This window comes from Nuphar pumila, chromosome 13 (genome assembly GCF_984573655.1).
Source record: "Nuphar pumila chromosome 13, dmNupPumi1.hap1.1, whole genome shotgun sequence".
NCBI classification, from domain to species: domain Eukaryota; kingdom Viridiplantae; phylum Streptophyta; class Magnoliopsida; order Nymphaeales; family Nymphaeaceae; genus Nuphar; species Nuphar pumila.
Window position 1 is genome coordinate 99015813 of NC_143261.1, and position 17809 is coordinate 99033621.

Here is a 17809-nt window from a genome sequence, read left to right on the forward strand (position 1 = left end):
CCCAAGCTCGCGCAGAACCCTAATTCCCCCATTTCAATCCACAACGTGTTCGGTTACTTCTCGGAGGAACCCTAATTCTTGTTTTCTTCGATCGGAGATCCGATGAACTCCATCATCTGGGCCGCGTTCGAGGAGATCTGCACCGAAGGCACAACCGGATGTTTGATCTCCGGTGAATTCCATCGTCTCGACGGCGTTTAAGGAGATCTGCACCGAAGGCACAGCCGGATGTTTGATCTCCGATGAATTTCATCGTCTCGGCGGCGTTTAAGGAGATCTGCACCTAAGGCGCAGCCGGATTGCTTGATCTCCGATTTGTGGCGTGGCATCTATCCCGCAGTCACCAGGCCCAGCCTCCGTCTGTAACGCCTCTCGAGCGTTCTTGGGTTTGAATTGAAGGAGAATGCCCCGATGGTCTCTTCTGTTTTCACCCTGGAAGTTGGGATTTGGAATCCGTACAGCAGTTTTGTGTGGCAATGAGGGTTTTTCTCCTTCCGACTGAGAGGGGAAGACGATGATCTCCCCTCTCTCCATGAGATCTCAACAGCTGTTCGATCATCCAAGATTCAATCATGGCTTTTGTATCAACTCCAATTGATTCAGAGCCCTCTGGCTCCTGTTCCTCCACTCCCTCTGCACCTGCTGATTATGCCTCCTCTCCAGACACACAGTCGGGCGGAGAAGTTGAAATCCCTGTTTGGTCCTTGCGTTCGAACTTCTTTTTTCCCCGGGATCTTGCCGTTTTTTTGCTAATCTTGCTGCCTGCTGCAGGAGCCAAGCTAGAGGAAGTTAATAAGCAGCAGGTAAGCCATTGTTGACATTGTTCTTTGGGATCTAGGGTTATAGCGAAAATTAGGCCGTGAAATAATTTTCTGGGTAAACAGTGTCTGAAGGAGAAATCTCAAATGGACATGTTTTGTTCCATCCAAGAAGCAACGTGGAGAAGCAATTCACTACTCGGGCACTCGTTTTTTCTTAATTTAGCTTCTTATTTTTGTTAATTTGTGGCATTTATGGTTGCTTAATTGGGTTTTGGGACAATTGTTAAGTATTTCTGTAGCATTTTTTGGAGAGAAAGTTATTTATGTAATATTGCTATTTATTTATTTTTTGGTAGGTGGATTGCATCATTGCATGTTTTTGGATAGATTTTGCTTGATTATTTTTTTTGGGTTAATTTATAGCATTTTCAGCTTTTTAATTGGGTTTTGAGATAATAATTTGTTATTTATACAACTATTGCTTTTATTTGGTTGTTGTGTTGCATCATGTTTGAGATGGATTAAAAGCTGTTAGAAAAGTTTTAAAATTGATGATTTTGTTCCTACCAAAAGTGCTTTAATAAGTTTAGTCCCATATCTAAGAGAAATAAGTTTTTCGAGTGGTTTAATTAGAGAGTTTGTTCTTTATTCTTTACTTTGGTAATCCATGTGTCTTGGGGTGACTTGTGGACGTTGCTGCGCATCATGCAGGAACGGACGCGCCGTTCGCGCACACGCGCGTGTGTGCGCAAGGGCGCTTGAGGCACAATGTGGCGTTTTGATGGCGCACTTTGTACTTCGCACGCTCGCAGCGGTGCGAGGTGCGTATGAGGTGCAAAGGCCCGTTCTGACCTTTCGGTTTTCGGATTGTCTGCCTTTTAAAAGGTTTTAATATGCTTTTATGGTGCATTGTGACTGTTGGACGATTTTGAAGGCCTTTAAGCACAGTCAAAGGTGGGTGACCGTTTAGGACCTTTTTCATCCTTATTTCAAATTGTCGGATTTATGACCATTAATCTCATTTATCGTAAAACGTTTTGATCTTTCTAAGAAATCTATAAATCTGTTCCTTCTTCCGTCTTTTAGAAAAACGAATTTCTGACTCTCCAGTTTTCTCCTTTATCTCTTCCCGATTTTGGCTTGCAGAGTTCTGGTGTGGGGGAGGTCATCTGTTCTTGCGAAGCAGTGACTATCTTGAGGTTCAAGCCTAGTTGTATCCTGGGAACTCAGTCGAAACCAACCCCTTTTTCGCATCTTCGGAATTCCCGGAGTGGGGCGATTGAAGTTCTAAAGATAGTGATCTTAAGAACGTGCCTCTAGGCTTGAGATCTCTTTTCTTAAATCCATTTTATCACAAGGTTGGACTAACAATTTTAGAACTTCAATATGGCCTCTGGTTCAACATCCAACTCCATCAATCTGCTTAGCCGTGACCTTGAAAAACTAGATCGATTTGATGGGTCAAACTTCAAGCAGTGGCAATCAAAGGTCTCTTTCTTGTTGTCCGAGCTGCATATCGACTATGTCCTAAAAAAGGCTTGTCCCACTGTCACTGTTGGAGAAGTTGAGACAAAAGAACAGAAGAAAGAGTGAGAGAAGTGGCATACTGGCAACTACCGATGCAAAGGGTATATCCTGAACACTTTAGCCGATTCTCTCTTTGACTTATATTCTCCATTAGAGTCGGCTAGAGAGTTGTGGAATGCTCTCGAGATCAAGTACAATGCAGAAGATGCTGGTAACAAAATGTTTATCGTAGATCAGTATGTTAATTTTTCTATTGTTGATGATAAGACTATACCTGCTCAAATTCATGAGATGCAAATTTTGGCCTATAAGATCAAAGGAGAAAGTATGTATCTTGATGATGACTTCCAAGTTGCTGTCATCATTGGGAAACTACCGGATTCCTAGAAAGAATATAAGAATCACCTAAAACATAAAAATGAGAAAATCACTTTAGATGATCTTCTTAAAGATATCTGAATTGAGGAGGAGACACGTTTTCGTGACAAAAAGAATTCGAGTCCTAAAGAGGGTTATCCTAAAGTGAATTCTGTTAGTAACAAGGGTGGCAAAATCATGAAAACCCAGAAAATCAAAAAGAATTTCGTGAAAGGGAAAAAGCCAACTCATAACAAAAAAATTAGCTGTTATGTATGTGTACAATCATGAGAATTATCAAATACATCAGAGGCACAATAAATAAGCGAGTTTTTCTATCATCTTCTTCCTCATTAGATCTTATTGCATACTCAGATGCTGATTGGGGAGGGGATCCAAATAATAGGCGCTCAACAATTGGTTTTTGTGTATTTTGGAGTGAATCCTTGATTTCATGGAAGTGCAAGAAACAACAACAGATGTCATTATCATCTATGGAAGCTGAATATAGAGCAATGACGACTACTACCATGAAAATCGTGTGGCTCAAACAACTAATTTCAGATATGGGAATTCATCTTCAGAATCCTACAAGATTATGTTGTGACAACAAGAGCTCTATATACATTGCTCGAAATCATACGATTCATGAAAGGACTAAGCATATAGAGATGGACTGCCACTTCGTTCGTGAAGAATACTTAAAGAAGACTATTGATCTTTCCTATGTGACATCACAATATCAACTTGTTGGTTTCTTCACCAAGATTCAACTTTTTACTTGACAAACTTTTGTTGATTTGATGCAGTGAGAGAACTGCAATCGTCGCGCTAATGGACTGACGGTGGCTGCTCCTTCCAATGCCCAATCATACAGCTCGGACATACGCATTGGCAACGTTGAACCCCAAAGAGATGACTCGGATCAATGGATCCGAGCACGATTTATTTATTACTGATGGTGCTTACAATTGAAAACAAGGGAAACAAATAATCTAACAGTGAAAACATAAGCAAAATGGAATAGGAATGCCAGAGGAATAAAACAAAAAAAAAACAGCAACAAGGAACGTGCGGCAGGGAAAATAACAAAGTTGTTTTAAATTTTCATCATCATTGCATGCAACCCTAAGATGGGTATTTAAAGGCTGCAGTTGGATCCAGGTATCGGGTCCAGTCCCAGACCCGAGACGACTTCTGAGTGTTGCTGGATCTGGGGCGTCCCAGCCTGTACTCTCTGTGCTCGTCTGGAGTAGGTACGAAGAGGGACCTCTTCTCCACGTCTCGGTACAGAACTTTGGACCAGATCCACTACTTGGGTACGATCCCCAATCTCACGGTGCAGACCCAGTTCCCTGCCGGGGTTACTCGGTATAGACTAGACCCAATCCTGCTCTGCATCATTCTCCCCTGGTTGGGAAGAAGTCAGCTTTGACGACTTGTTATCTCTACAGTAAGCATTTAGATCAGACACATTAAATTTAGGAGAAAGGTGCCAATTTTTGGGCAGCTCAAGGAGGTAAGACCGGTAAAATAGGCCCGCGAGCCAGGGAAACCCAGTCTCCTTGGTGGGAAGAAGAACTATCTTATGACCCTTAAAGATAAATGTGTACATGTTCCTACGGCCATCATGGATGGTCTTACGGTCAAACTGTCAGGGACATCCCAACAAGATGTGACACACACTCATAGGAGCCACATCGCACCACACTTCATCGTGGTAATGCTCCCCTATGGAGAACCGAACTAGACAACGCAGGGTGATAGGTACCTCGTTCCCTTTCTTGAACCATGCCATCTTATAAGGTTGGGACAGTTTTTCCGCTTTTAGGTTTAAGGTGGACACGACACTCTCGGACACCATATTCTCTCATGCCCCGGTATCAATGATAACATCACACGCATGCCCCTCACAGTTGCACCGGGTTCTAAAAATATTATTTTGCAACCATTTTGTCGGGGCCAACTCTCGGGATGTGGTCAAAACATGACGGATGGTTAACAAATTTTTGATGCTGCCAGTGTTGTTAAAAGCGTTGAGGCGTAGTGAGGCGCTCCACCAAAATCTGAGGCGAGGCGTAAGCCTCGAGGCGCAAAGCGTAAGCCTCAAAAAAAAAAATTTTAACTTAAAAAAAACTATAAAAATGATCTAAAATTATAAATAAATAAGAAATGCTTTATTGATGAAGCGCCAACCAACACGAAATAAAAAATCTCAAATAAATACGAAAAAAATATGAGATTAACATGTAAAAGTAGCATTAATGAAACAACTTGATCTATATAAGTATCTAATTGCATAAATATGAGCATTCATTCAATAAAAAACTAACATTAACAACAAAATGCATATTAGCACTAACAACATCATGTCATAATTAAAAAATGCATGTTAACATTAACAACCAAATGTTAATGTATTTGTCCAGAATTCTTCAAAATGAGAGTGTTAACATTCACAATTACAACTGAAAGTCCCAAAAAACATATAAATGGCCAATAGCTCTATGATATGAATTAGGGCCTAGGCTCTTGTTGTGTCTCGTCATCATCAATATTTAAGTCTTCAATATCATCATCTGAAGAATCCATATAAATAGGTTCTTCTTCATCTTCATTCTCTGACTCTTCATCATCTACACTTTCTTCATCCACGTCCTCAATTACTTCTTTTGCTTTTTTTTTCCTTCAATAAAAAAACATGTATTAAATATTTAGGTTATGTAATTAAAAAAATACATTTATATTCATAGCTAGGTAAAAGGAATATAACTTTACCTCGATCTCTTGAAGACATGTCTTGCCTAGAACCACTTTGTGAAACATGAGGTGAAGTGACTTTTTCAATAGGAACATGCTCAATGGCATTTATGTCGAAGTTCGGATCCAACCATGAATCCTCCAACCAATTGGGATCACTTGGCAACACTGGATCTTCCTTCTCCACAATCCACTCATCGTCTGAGTCTATATGATCTAGACATATAGGGTCTTTGGTAGCCCTCCTCTTCATATTTCTCTCTCTTAATTTCATATTGTACATTACAAAAACCAATGCATTCATCTTCTCTTGTTCAAGTCTATTCCTTCGTTTTGTATGCACCTATAATTTCAAATCATTGATAATCAAAATATAAGATAATTAAAATATAAAAATGTATTTCAAAAATAAAATACAAAGTCACAAACCAATGAGAAAGTACTCCAATTCCTCTCACAGCCCAATGCACTGCATGTCAAACTTAAAATTCGAATTGCAAAATTCATCAACTCAGGATTTTCGTGCCCAAATGAACTCCACCAATCAGCTGCATTCAAATAAAATAATAAAAAATTGATAAAAACATTAAGAATGTCATAATTAACAAAAACATAAAAAAATATTGACAAATAACAACATAATTGCAAACTTACCATGACTTTTTAATTTTCTTGTTGTAACAGCTGCCTCTCTGCCAAACAAGCCATTTGCCTTTTTAAATGCATCGATTTGTGTTGTAATTTTCAACCGAATATTTGCATCAGAAACTAATTTTTCAACACAATCATAAAAGCCACCCATAACTTCTCCATCAGGGTTGAAGTTGTCAGCATAATGAAAATGTGGATTTAAATAATAGGCAGCTGCATGCAAAGGCTTATGAAGTTGCAAGTCCCATCGTCTATCAATGATATCCCAAATAGGTTTATATTTTCTTTGGACATTGTCAAGGTTTGAAGCAATTTCCTCCTTCGCTCTATCCATTGCCTCATACAAAAATCCCATAGCAGGTTCGTCTGCATCAACGAGTCGCAACACTTTGACGAGAGGTAGTGTAGCTTTAATTGCATATGATATGGCAGCCCAAAACTTATGATCATCAAGAACAATACAAGAAATGTTCTTAGCATCAGATTTCTTATAGTAATTAGATGTTCTAAAATTTGAAGATAAGAACATCGACTTTAACTCTTTCTTATAACATCCAATACTATGAAGTGTAAGATATGTTGTGGCAAAACGAGTGATGGCTGGACGCAGAAGTTCTTTCTTCTTTGTGAATTTTCTCATTAAATTTAATACCCATGCATGACTATAAATGTATCTTGTAATTTTTTTTGCCTTTTCCACTGTATCTTTAAAAATTGATATATTTCCAATATCTTCTAACATAAGATCCAAGCAGTGGGCTGTACATGGTGTCCAAAAACATGTTTTTCCTGCTGTTAACATATTTTCAGCTGCCACATAATTTGGTGCATTATCTGTAATGAATTGCACCACATTACTTTCACCAACTTCTTTAACAACTTCTTCAAACAACTGACACAAATTTGCACCAGTTTTTTCCATGTCGCTGATGTCAATGGACTTCAAAAATACTGTCCCAGATGAGCTGTTCACAAGAAAATTAATTAAGTTTCTTCCTTTCCCATCTGTCCAACCATCTGCCATAATACTGCAACCAACCTTTGGCCACTCTTTTTTGAACTCTTTCAAAATTTCATGAGTACAATCTATCTCGCCCTTCAAAATCCACGTTCTGATCTCATGATAAGAAGGTGGTTTGAACCCTCGCCCATAATTTGCAATAGCTTCTACCATTGCACCAAAATATAGACTGTTGCAAAGATTAAATGATAAGGCATTTGCATAAAAAAATCTACCAATGGCACAACATGCATTTTTTCTTTCATCCCTTTTGAAAGCAGTGTTTATTGTGGTTTGTTGTGCTTCTTTGTTCACAAAAAGGTCCATAGGACCAGCTGCACTTGTTTTTGCATCACTACCTGATCTACTAGCTTCTTTATTCACATTATCGCCGGTTGATGATCCAAAATAAACACTTCTCCCGATATCCAACTTGGTTTGCTCTAACTCTTCTTTCTTTAGCCTCTGATCCTTTAGATGATTCTGAAAAAATCTTTTCACGTCAGGTGGAACCGCTTCGCACATGCTTACACCATGCTTTGTGCCAGCTAAGTGATGTTTTAGCCTATAGATGCCTCCTGTAGTCTGTTTATGATAGTAATTGCAAATTATATGTCCTACAAGTTTGGGATCTTTAGTAGGATTTGGAACTTTAACTCCATGATCCCATCCTACATCTTTTGCCATTTTTCAACTGCAAAAATACATAACACAAAATATATATTAACATCATGCATTCTGCTGACCACATTACATGAAAACAAATGCAAAATAGACAATCTTGGTGTATAAGCTATATACGAATCCTAGAAAAAAACATAATTGACGAGAAAAAAATAATAAATATAATTAGGTCAGTTTTTTAATTGGGTCTCAAAGTTCATTCAATAATGCACACTTATAGCCACACACACACATAGTAGAGATAGAGTGGAGGTGGTTTGGATCCCAGATTTCTTCTCAAAAACAAAAAGAAAACACCAACCAACTCCGGAGATCAACCCCAAGAAATTGTGAAAATGCCGAGAAAAAAAAACATATATTGAATATGCTAAACAGAGGTCACCATTATGTTTGAATATTTCAATTGTGTGTTCTATCTCAGTTTACACAGTAGTGAAAAGAAACCTACAACCCCACAATCTGTTTTAGTTTGCTTCATTATCCTATTGTAAAAACACTCAAAACTGAGACTGTTTTCATACTCAAAGATGTGAGCCAATAAAAATCACAAATTAATTCAATTAAAATGGGTTATAGTGTAAAATATCCTATGGATCAACATCTAGATAGACCTAATAGCATCTTGAGAGATCCTTAAATAGTCAGTTTGAAGAAAAAGTTGCTTTTTATTGTTTCATTCAACAAATTTATTTCCAAAATGTAGGTCGGGTGGGCTCCTATACATCAGAAACTGATTGAAATAACCATACAACTGCTCCTTTATGTCCAACTTTTATCTTCAAGAGAAGTTGCGCTGAAGTGACCACCAACATGACAAGGGATACAAGTTCCATAAGAGCCTTTTCAGTTCCTTTCTTTTCAAAGCAGATTGATATTCGCCACCATGAAAAGCAAATGATGCTTTCCAAAAGAATAATAAAATATGCAAATTTAGCAGCAAGGAATTAATTTCTGGACTGTATTCTGCACAAGATGTCCAGGCTCTCTCTCTCTCTCTCATATGCCTCAAGTAAGCAAGCATTATTGACGAAAAACCAAATCAATGCATGCTTAAACAATTCAGGACATCGCATATTTGATTGCACACCAAGAAATCATCATCGCTACAGTTATATGGACAAAAAAGGAAAACAAGGGACCGCAGTCATATGGACAAAAAATGGCTACAATTATTAATAAAAATCTATTTCATATGGACAAATCAAACTATTTGTTGCAGTCAGGGCTGGGCTAGGACTGGGCTGAGCTACAAAAATAGATAAAAATCTATTTCATATGGAATCAGGGTTGGGGTAAGACTGGGCTTTTAAAAAAAAAAAATTTAACTGTTTCGGGAGGCAGGACTGGGCTACAGCCTAGTCCTGCCCCCCCCTAGATACGCCCTTGGTTAATAAAAAAAACAACGAAAAAGCCATACCTGAAGGAAAACGATGATCGACGACGGGTGGTGGCTGGCGGCGAGTGGTGGCCGGCGACAGCAGTGCCGGCGGCGAGTGGTCGCACGACGAGTGGTTGCACTGCGAGTGATCCCTTCTCAGCAGAGGCGGCGAGTGGTGGCCGGCGACAGCAGTGGCGGCGGCGAGTTGTCGCACGGCGAGTGGTCGCACTGCGAGTGATCCCTTCTCAGCAGAGGCGGTGATCGGCGAGTGGTGGCCGGCGGCGAGTGGTGGCCGGCGGCAAGTGGTGGCCGGCGGCGAGTGGTGGCCGGCGGCGAGCAGTGGCCGGCGGCGAGCAGTGGCGGTGGACGAAAGGGGACGGAGTGGAGAGAGAAGGGGCGAGGGCTTTCCCTCGCCCCGAAGCACCTGTGTCTTTTTTAAAGACACAGGTTCTCGATCTTTCGAGAATACGGGCCAGGATCCGGGTCGAACTCGGGTCCGGGCCATCCGATGTTTAATGCGCGCCTCACTTTGAGGCGCGCCTCGCCTCAAGGCATACGCCTTAAGGCGCATGAGGCGTACGCCTTGAGGCTGTTGCGCTTTTTACGTGCGCCTCAAGGCGAAAAGGGTCTCGCCTCGAGGCGAGGCGCGCTTTTTGCGCCTTGAGGCGCGCTTTTAACAACACTGGATGCTGCCATCGAACTCTACGACTTTCATCTCGTCATCCCCCTCAACAAGCGACTCACCCTTGCTCTCACTATCGGACGTTGGCTCAACAATGTCCTCTGCGAGATGGGTGTTCTTGCTCACAGTGGGGCACTTGGATGTAACATGACCTAACTCTTGACACCTAAAACAACGAATGGTAGACTCATTGGGCTTACCTTTGGATCTGGTGTAGTACGCGGGTCCGGACTGATCGGGCGTGCTAGGGTCGACTCTAGGGGTGGACTTTGAGTCTTCTTTACCAAGGGAGCTCGCTCCCTTGGTTGGGAAACTCGACTTGGGTTGACTGGACTGATCACTACGGGATGTCCTATGTTCTTGCCTCATTTTCAAATTTTCCTCCACATTCATAACATAACTGCTTGCCTGATCTAATGACTCAACTGTGATACACCTGAAGTCGTCAGAAATAGCAGGAAAAGACCAGAAATATACCTCGTGACCTGCTGGAGGGCGGTCTCCCCGATCTGCACTCGTAGGGAAAGACGATGAAACTCAGCAGTGTACTCCGCCATAGTACTGGTGCCTTGACGCAGGGTCAGGTACTCCTTGTAGGCTCTCTCAACGTGATCTGACGACACGAACTTAGATTGCATCAATCGCTGCATCTCCTCCCAAGTTTGTACGCGCTCTAGTCCCTACCGCTTCCTCGACCTCTGTAGCTCAACCCACCATGTTTGCGCTAGGCCTCTCAACCGAGTAGAGGCTAGGGAGACACGACGGTGCTCAGCGATATCGTGGTAGTCGAAGAAGAACTGGACGACGTAAGACCAGTCGAAGAACTGCTCCGCATCGAACCAGCCTGCGAACTTTGGAAGCTCCAGCTTCACCCCGTACGTGGAGGGGTGCTCTGGTGCTCTCTGCTGACGGGCTTCCACCATGCCTGCGGGGTACTCGTTCCAGAAGGCATCATCATCCATCACGATCTCATCTCCTTCACCACGATACTGCTCTCCTGGTAATTGATGCTGACGAACTTCGATGACCTGTGGTCGGCGCTCTGGTCGGGCCGGTCCCTGCTGAATCTGCACAGGAATCTGTCTAGCTCGCCCGTGAGGGGGCGCCATCTACGGCCTGCGTTGTGGCACCGGTATGACAGGTGGTCCTGCGATAGGTGGAAGGGCTGGTCGGGCCTCGGGCTCTAGGTGGGTAGGAATTGGATAGTACGGGTTTGGGTTATGGGTCGGGTTAGGACAATGGTATTGGGTCGGGTATGGTATTGGGTTTTGGATCTGGAATGGGTTAATGAGTTGGTTCTGGTTCGAGAATTGGGTCTGGTTGGTATAATATTGGGTTGATTCGTCCGATTGGATATGGATCGGGTCTAGTCCTAAGCTACTCGTCAGACCCAGATTTTGGTAGGTTGGATCGGGGATCGAGTTGTGGGGATAACAGGCTTGGTTTGAACTCGATCCACGATCCATATGATTATGGGTCTGGCTGTGACCCGACTCAAATTCAAACTGGAGCTCCGTTCGGGTTCCGATATGGGTTTTGGTCGGCATTGGACTCATATTGGGGTTCAAACATAATGGGTTGGGTTTGATTCGGGGCAACCCGCGAACCAAACCCAACTGGGTAGGCTGGGTAGGGGTTTTCAGAGTTCAGACCCACTCTCGAGGACACAAAGGATGGTCCTCGAGACCCGGGCCCCATTTTCACGAACTCGGGTCTGGACCCTCTTGGGTCCGGACCCATCCACACGGGTCCCCCTGCTCGCACCCGCAGGTTTGCTGCCATAGGGCCTCCACGCGCGGGATCAGGGGAAGGACCAACTCCTTCCCGGGTCGGGTTGACACACCCGGGCCTGCAGCAGTGTCCGGCGGGATGCCGAGACCCTGCAGGTCCGACCCACCTTGTGGCACGAGCTCCCCAGCGCGAGGCCACGAGCCCAGGCCTGGGACAGGACCCAGCGTAACGCTGTGGTCCTGCAGCTTGGGCCCAGCCTGCGATGCAGTTGCAGGGACTCGCTGCCACGACTGGGGTGCATTCACACCTTGCTGGTTCGGTGGGAGGGAACTCGGAACTGGGCGACCCACGGTTGTAACAGGGTCAAGTTGGAGAGGGTGTACCGAATGAAAATTGTCGCGACCTGCATCCCTGTGCAGAGTCTCTCCAACGTCTTCCCGTTGCGTCGCGAGCTGGGGTGTCAACGAGGCTGGATCGACGGTGGCAATATCATCGAGGTTGTTCGCGCACGTGCCTAACTGGTTCAATAGCACCGCATGCACGTCTACTTTGGATTTAAGGCTACCCATCCACGCTTCTACCTCGTCCATACGCTTCGACAGACCGACGATGTCCTTACGCACATCATACCCTCTTGAACTTTGGTCATCATGGCCATCAGCTGCGCCATTGGATCTTCGCTGTCGGTCGCCTCCCATTCCTTTCCAGTCGCTGGATTGCTCCTCGCCTCTTGACCCATGTCGCTGTCGAAGGAGGAAAACCTTGGGCTCTGATACCACTTTGATGCAGTGAGAGAACCGCAATCGTCGCGCTAATGGACTGACGGTGGCTGCTCCTTCCAATGCCCAATCATACAACTCGGACATACGCATTGGCAACATTGAACCCCAAAGAGATGACTCAGATCAATGGATCCGAGCACGATTTATTTATTACTGATGGTGCTTACAATTGAAAACAAGGGAAACAAATAATCTAACAGTGAAAACATAAGCAAAATGGAATAGGAATGCCAGAGGAATAAAATAAAAAAAAAACAGCAGCAAGAAACGTGCAGCTGTAGGGAAAATAACAAAGGAAGTTGTTTTAAATTTTCATCATCATTGCTTGCAACCCTAAGATGGGTATTTAAAGGCTGCAGTTGGATCCAGGTATCGGGTCCAGTCCCACACCCGAGACGATTTCTGAGTGTTGCTGGATCTGGGGCGTCCCAGCCTGTACTCTCTGTGCTCGTCTGGAGTAGGTATGAAGAGGGACCTCTTCTCCGCGTCTCGGTACAGAACTTTGGATCAGATCCACTACTTGGGTACAATCCCCAATCTCACGGTGCAGACCCAGTTCCCTGTCGGGATTACTCGGTGTAGACTGGACCCAGTCCTGCTCTGCATCATGATTACACCATAATTTTGAGGGAGACTGTTAGAAAATCTCATATATATGTATATACTTGAATATATGTGTGTATATATATACTCTTCATAATACACGAGTATGTATATATATATATATATATATATATTTAAAGTATATACGTATGAGATATAATTTTGTAATATGTATTTTTATTTTTTTACTATTATTTTTGTCTTTTTCTTTTGTCTTTGAGTCGATAGTCAAACTTTGACTAATTGACCAGTCGTTCAGCTGTTCCCAACGACTCTAATTAGAGCCGTTGGGAAGTAGCCCAACGGCTATTGCTCTCTCCCATAATCTATAAATAAGGGGTTATTTTCCCCATTGTAAATAATCTTTTTAGTGAGGTTTCTCTCTCAATAATATTCGGCATTCTTGTGCCTTAGTGCACTTTTTGATATTTGTGCCTTAGCGCATTTGATGAGTGAATGTTCTTGTTAGGTTTTTTTGAACTTGATTATTTGTGAGGTTCTTCACACGTGTGCAAGAGAGAATGCTTTTGTGATTTTATCAAGTAAGACTGCATTTTCATCATTTTTTCACTCAAGGAAGTGGGTTAAGGTACAAAATCCCTATTCTCTGCTTTTTATTGAGTGTTTTTGAGGAAATGTGTGTATGGTGATTCTTATTCTTTGCTTCTTATTGAGTTTTTTAATTGGTTATGTTTTATTTTAGATCATTCGATGTTGTCTTTGTGTTCTTGTCATATTAGAGATGTTAAAGAAGCATTGATAATGTACCACGACTAGGGTTACCATTGAATTTAAAATGTCTGCTTTGTGATGCTATTATTATAGGTAAACTGCATAGATTTAAGCAACATATTGTAGGTTAAGATTAAAATGTACGTTCATGTGATTCTCCATTTATTCCTGCAACTTTTCATGCTGATGTTATTGCTGAAATAGAAAAAATTCTAAGTATTTTGCAAAAATGCAAAGATGAATGACTTCCAACCATTATTTCAGATTCTAAAGATGATGATGATGACCTACTTGCCAAAAAAATGGCCCAATATAAAGAGATCATCGAGCGACAGTTGGATGCAGAACTGAGGAAATACTGTCCTGATGTTTGGCAAATAGGCTCTAGAAGATAGTTTAGTTTTAGGATCCTTATAGTTTAGAACTCTAGTGACGAAGATTGGCATGCAAGGCATTGGTTAAATGTAATGTTTTTAGTTATCATGAACTCTTAGTAGCTTAGTTATGACTTATGACATTTTAGTATGACTTGATGTGAATTTAATATTGTTAGTTAGTTGGTTAAATGTAAGGCTTTAATTGTGTTTAAAATTTAAATTATGTAGTTGTCTTTTATTTATATTGTCAGTTATCAGTTGCATGGTTTGTTATACATTTAAATTATGTAGTTGCCTTCATATGTGATTTTATGGCTGTATTTTGTACAATTCATCATTGTTTTATGTGATATGATTTTTTAGAATTTATGCCAACTTTTTTTTTAGATTTTTTTATTAAAAATTTATGATACGTTTACGATACGATATAGTGTTACTTTGGGACCGACCGATACAGGTAATGATACGATACTTACAACCTTAGTTAGGCTAGTCCTCTCTTTTTCTCTCTCTCTCTCTTATATATAAAGAGAGAGAGTGTGTATTTATCTTGTAATGAGGTTTTTCTTGTATATTTTTTGTGTTTATTTTACATCAATAAAATATTTAATTTTTTATATCTTGTTTCATTTCTTGTATTTGCATGGCTTATTGTATCTAGCCAAATGCATTTGGATTTCATCTATGTTGTTATTTTTAAGTTTCTTGTGTCTTGGGTTATGTGCCATTTCATGACTGTTCAGACTTCAGAGGCGAAGGCAGTATATTACAATTTTCCTTGTGAAAATGGTATACTTTGACATTGTGGAGACTAGATATACGACTTCTTTTTTTCTGTTCACGTTGAATTGTGTTATTTGGAATAAACATGTTTTTTCTCTGCCACATTCGTGTTTTTGGTAACTTTGAGTTGATGAAATTGATCCAAATGACTTTGCAAACTACATTTTTATGAGTTTTTTTATGATATTAGACCCAGAGAATGGAAATCTTTTATGAGCTTTTGTTCCACTAAATCTTAGAATGTTACCAAACTTTTTTTTCCTTTCATTTCTGTGTCTTTTCAATATTGACTTAAGTGATAAGTAAATCGAGTTTCACCTTTACAGTTCTAAACATGTGTGATTTTACTATGATTCTCTGGATATTCTTGGGAGAGTTATAGTTGGGGGTTTATTGAAACAGAAAAACACAAGGAAAAAATGGGCAATCAACAAATCTCATTTCTCCAGTTCTAACCTCTTATGATTGTGGTCTTTTGCGATTTAACCGATTGATGCTTGCCAGTGTCTGGGCTAAATTTCATATTTTCGTGTTTTTCTGCATGGTTAGTAAAATTGGCATGTTGAGATATAGTTTTAAACTTGCAAGAGCTTTGTCTTATATGTATCATGCATCTACCAAATTCTCAAAATTATTGACTCATTTTAAGGAATAGTTGTGGAGGGTTTTGCAGGAGGCTTGCTTGACAAAATAGATGGCTGTATGTTCATGGATGCACTCTCTGTCAAAACAGGTTTGGCGCTATTTGGAGTTTGACTTGGGTATTTCCATGCATGTTTCATGGCAAATGTACAAATGGGATTTTCTGTTCCCAGTTGAATCAGGTATACTGGTTGAAACTTTTCCTGCTTTATGATGCTGTTTATTTTATTCTTTGCCATATTAAATGAAATTGGCATTATTTCTCAAGTAGATGTAAGGAAGAAAATCAATGCTTCCCATAAATTTGAACATGTGAATTTGTACCCATCCAAATTAGTGCTCGTTTACCAGCCGTAAACATTTGTATCTAGGTCATGCCCATCGAACAATTTATTTACAGGTTCATGCCAAGTTGAATAGGGGCCTGTTTTATGAGCCTGAATATGCCCATTACCCAGCGAAACTGAGCCTGCGAGCAGCTTGCTCTTTTATCAGTCTTAGCTGGATGAACCAAATTAGGCTGGGTTCATCCGGTACACGTGCATTGTTCTGCGTGCTGTTTCATAGGCCACTAAACAAAATAGGCTGGATTAGGCTTAGATCTAGGTTATCAAAACTTTAGGCCTGTCCCACCTGATTTGAGGGTACTAGCCTACCAGGTTGGGCTTGGTCCAACTTTAGCCGTGTCTACTCAACATGATTTTGAGTAGACCTTGTCCTAACATGAGCTTCTTACAAGTTACAAGCTAGCCTACCTACTGGAAAGCTAATATTTCATTTTCTCTAGCCGTCCTAGGATAACTTCAATTCCTTGGGTTCGGTTCACCTCTAAATAGTGAAAGCACAGGAGTGAAGCAGTGCGTGTGTGCATGCACGAGAGAGAGAGAGAGAGAGAGAGAGAGAGAGAGAGAGAGAGAGAGAGAGAGAGAGAGAGAGAGAATCTATTCAACAAGACCCTTCCCAACTTGTAACGGAATAGATTTAGCAAAGCGTGCATGGAAGCTTAGCAAGTTTCAACTCTCAATTCATGGTCTAAATTTCTCATAATCAGCTGTACACAGGGCATTTACGCTTTTGTGCTGGTTCAGCAACTAGTAGTGAGTGCCTAAAGATTCGGACAACCATTACCAATTGCGCCATCAACATGACAAGCACTTTTAGTCATGCTGCATTGTACTTACTCATCTCTCTTGGTGGCCATAACACAAACAGTGTCACTAACTTGCTTTCCCTTGCTTGTATTATATATTCTTCTCTGTTTCAGGTATACCCCAAGACACCACATTTAATAGAACCGAATATTGGCAACATATTACGTCTTTGGTCATAACCAACAGCTATGTTTGAGACGTTTGTGGCCATTGGAGAGTGTAAGTTTTACAAGGAAAAGTTCAAACTTTTGTCTTTGCTAGATACTTTTCTATTGCTTATATGGGCGTGGAAACTACGCGTTTGTTGCTTCCACACATTTATCTGCCAATAATAAGGCCATGATCATGGCAACTCAAAAAAGTAAAATGAGTTTCAAACTTTTTTGTGGTAGGGTTGACCGGTCCCCTTCAACTTGTTGGACCAAATTATTAATTCGATGCCAAGGATAGCAAGCACCGGACAAAAGGTATGAGGTAGGGCCTCGCACCTTTTGGGCTAGACTAGGCCCACCTTTAAGTGACTTCTATGGCTAAGCTTTTCTGCCTGCAATCATGCGGCTAGGACGACTCAGGTTGGTCTAATATGATGGTTTTACCTTTTCCCACCAAGGCACTCATTTCCATGTCTTGTTTTCAAAAGACTCTTGTGGTTTGTGCCAAGTGGAGGTTTGGATCCAACTTTCTTGCATGGGCTTGGTCAGACGTGCTATGTAACAAGATCTCTTTCTTTCCTCTGCTTATTGTACCAATGAGTATACCAATAATTTGTTGGGCTATCTTTTTTCGTGGTCTTTTATGTTCATTCATGGTTGGCACTGTTCCATTGATATTTTTTTCACGTCAATAGCTTGGGGTCTCTCCACTCATGTCCATGAACAAGCTGACAAACTGTGTTAAAAGGAGCATGCAGGTTGCAATGGTTGTGGTTTTTACAGTCCTTATCATATTAGACATGGTCCCGACCATCTTTTTCTTTAAATTGATGGCCGATCATTTTTAGGATGTCTTATTATTGCTTCCTTTCTTCTTGTTTTATAGAAATGCTCTCTCTCTCTTTCTCTCTCTCTCTCTCTCTCTCTCACACACACACACACACACACACACATATATATATATATATATATATATATATATATATAATCCATGCTAATTGAAACATGCTAAATGGGCTTTTCAGGCTTTTTTTCATTTTATTTTTGAATTATAAC

General features: G+C 41.2%; 1 protein-coding gene and 1 long non-coding RNA gene across 2 annotated transcripts; one reads left to right on the top strand and one right to left on the bottom strand.

Moving 5' to 3' along the window:
- The first annotated feature begins 520 nt into the window (after positions 1 to 520).
- Positions 521 to 17510, top strand: LOC149819412 (uncharacterized). Its single transcript, XR_016427315.1, has 3 exons — positions 521 to 803; positions 15464 to 15632; positions 16715 to 17510. It is a non-coding gene; the product is annotated as an uncharacterized LOC149819412 (long non-coding RNA).
- LOC149819413 (uncharacterized) lies at positions 4939 to 9054 on the bottom strand. Its single transcript, XM_089985207.1, has 2 exons — positions 5835 to 9054; positions 4939 to 5748 (listed from the first exon to the last, which is right to left on the bottom strand). Exon 1 carries the CDS (start codon positions 7741 to 7743, stop codon positions 6007 to 6009), a length of 1737 nt encoding a protein of 578 aa, XP_089841333.1. The 5' UTR covers positions 7744 to 9054; the 3' UTR covers positions 4939 to 5748; positions 5835 to 6006.
- Positions 17511 to 17809: the final 299 nt, after the last annotated feature.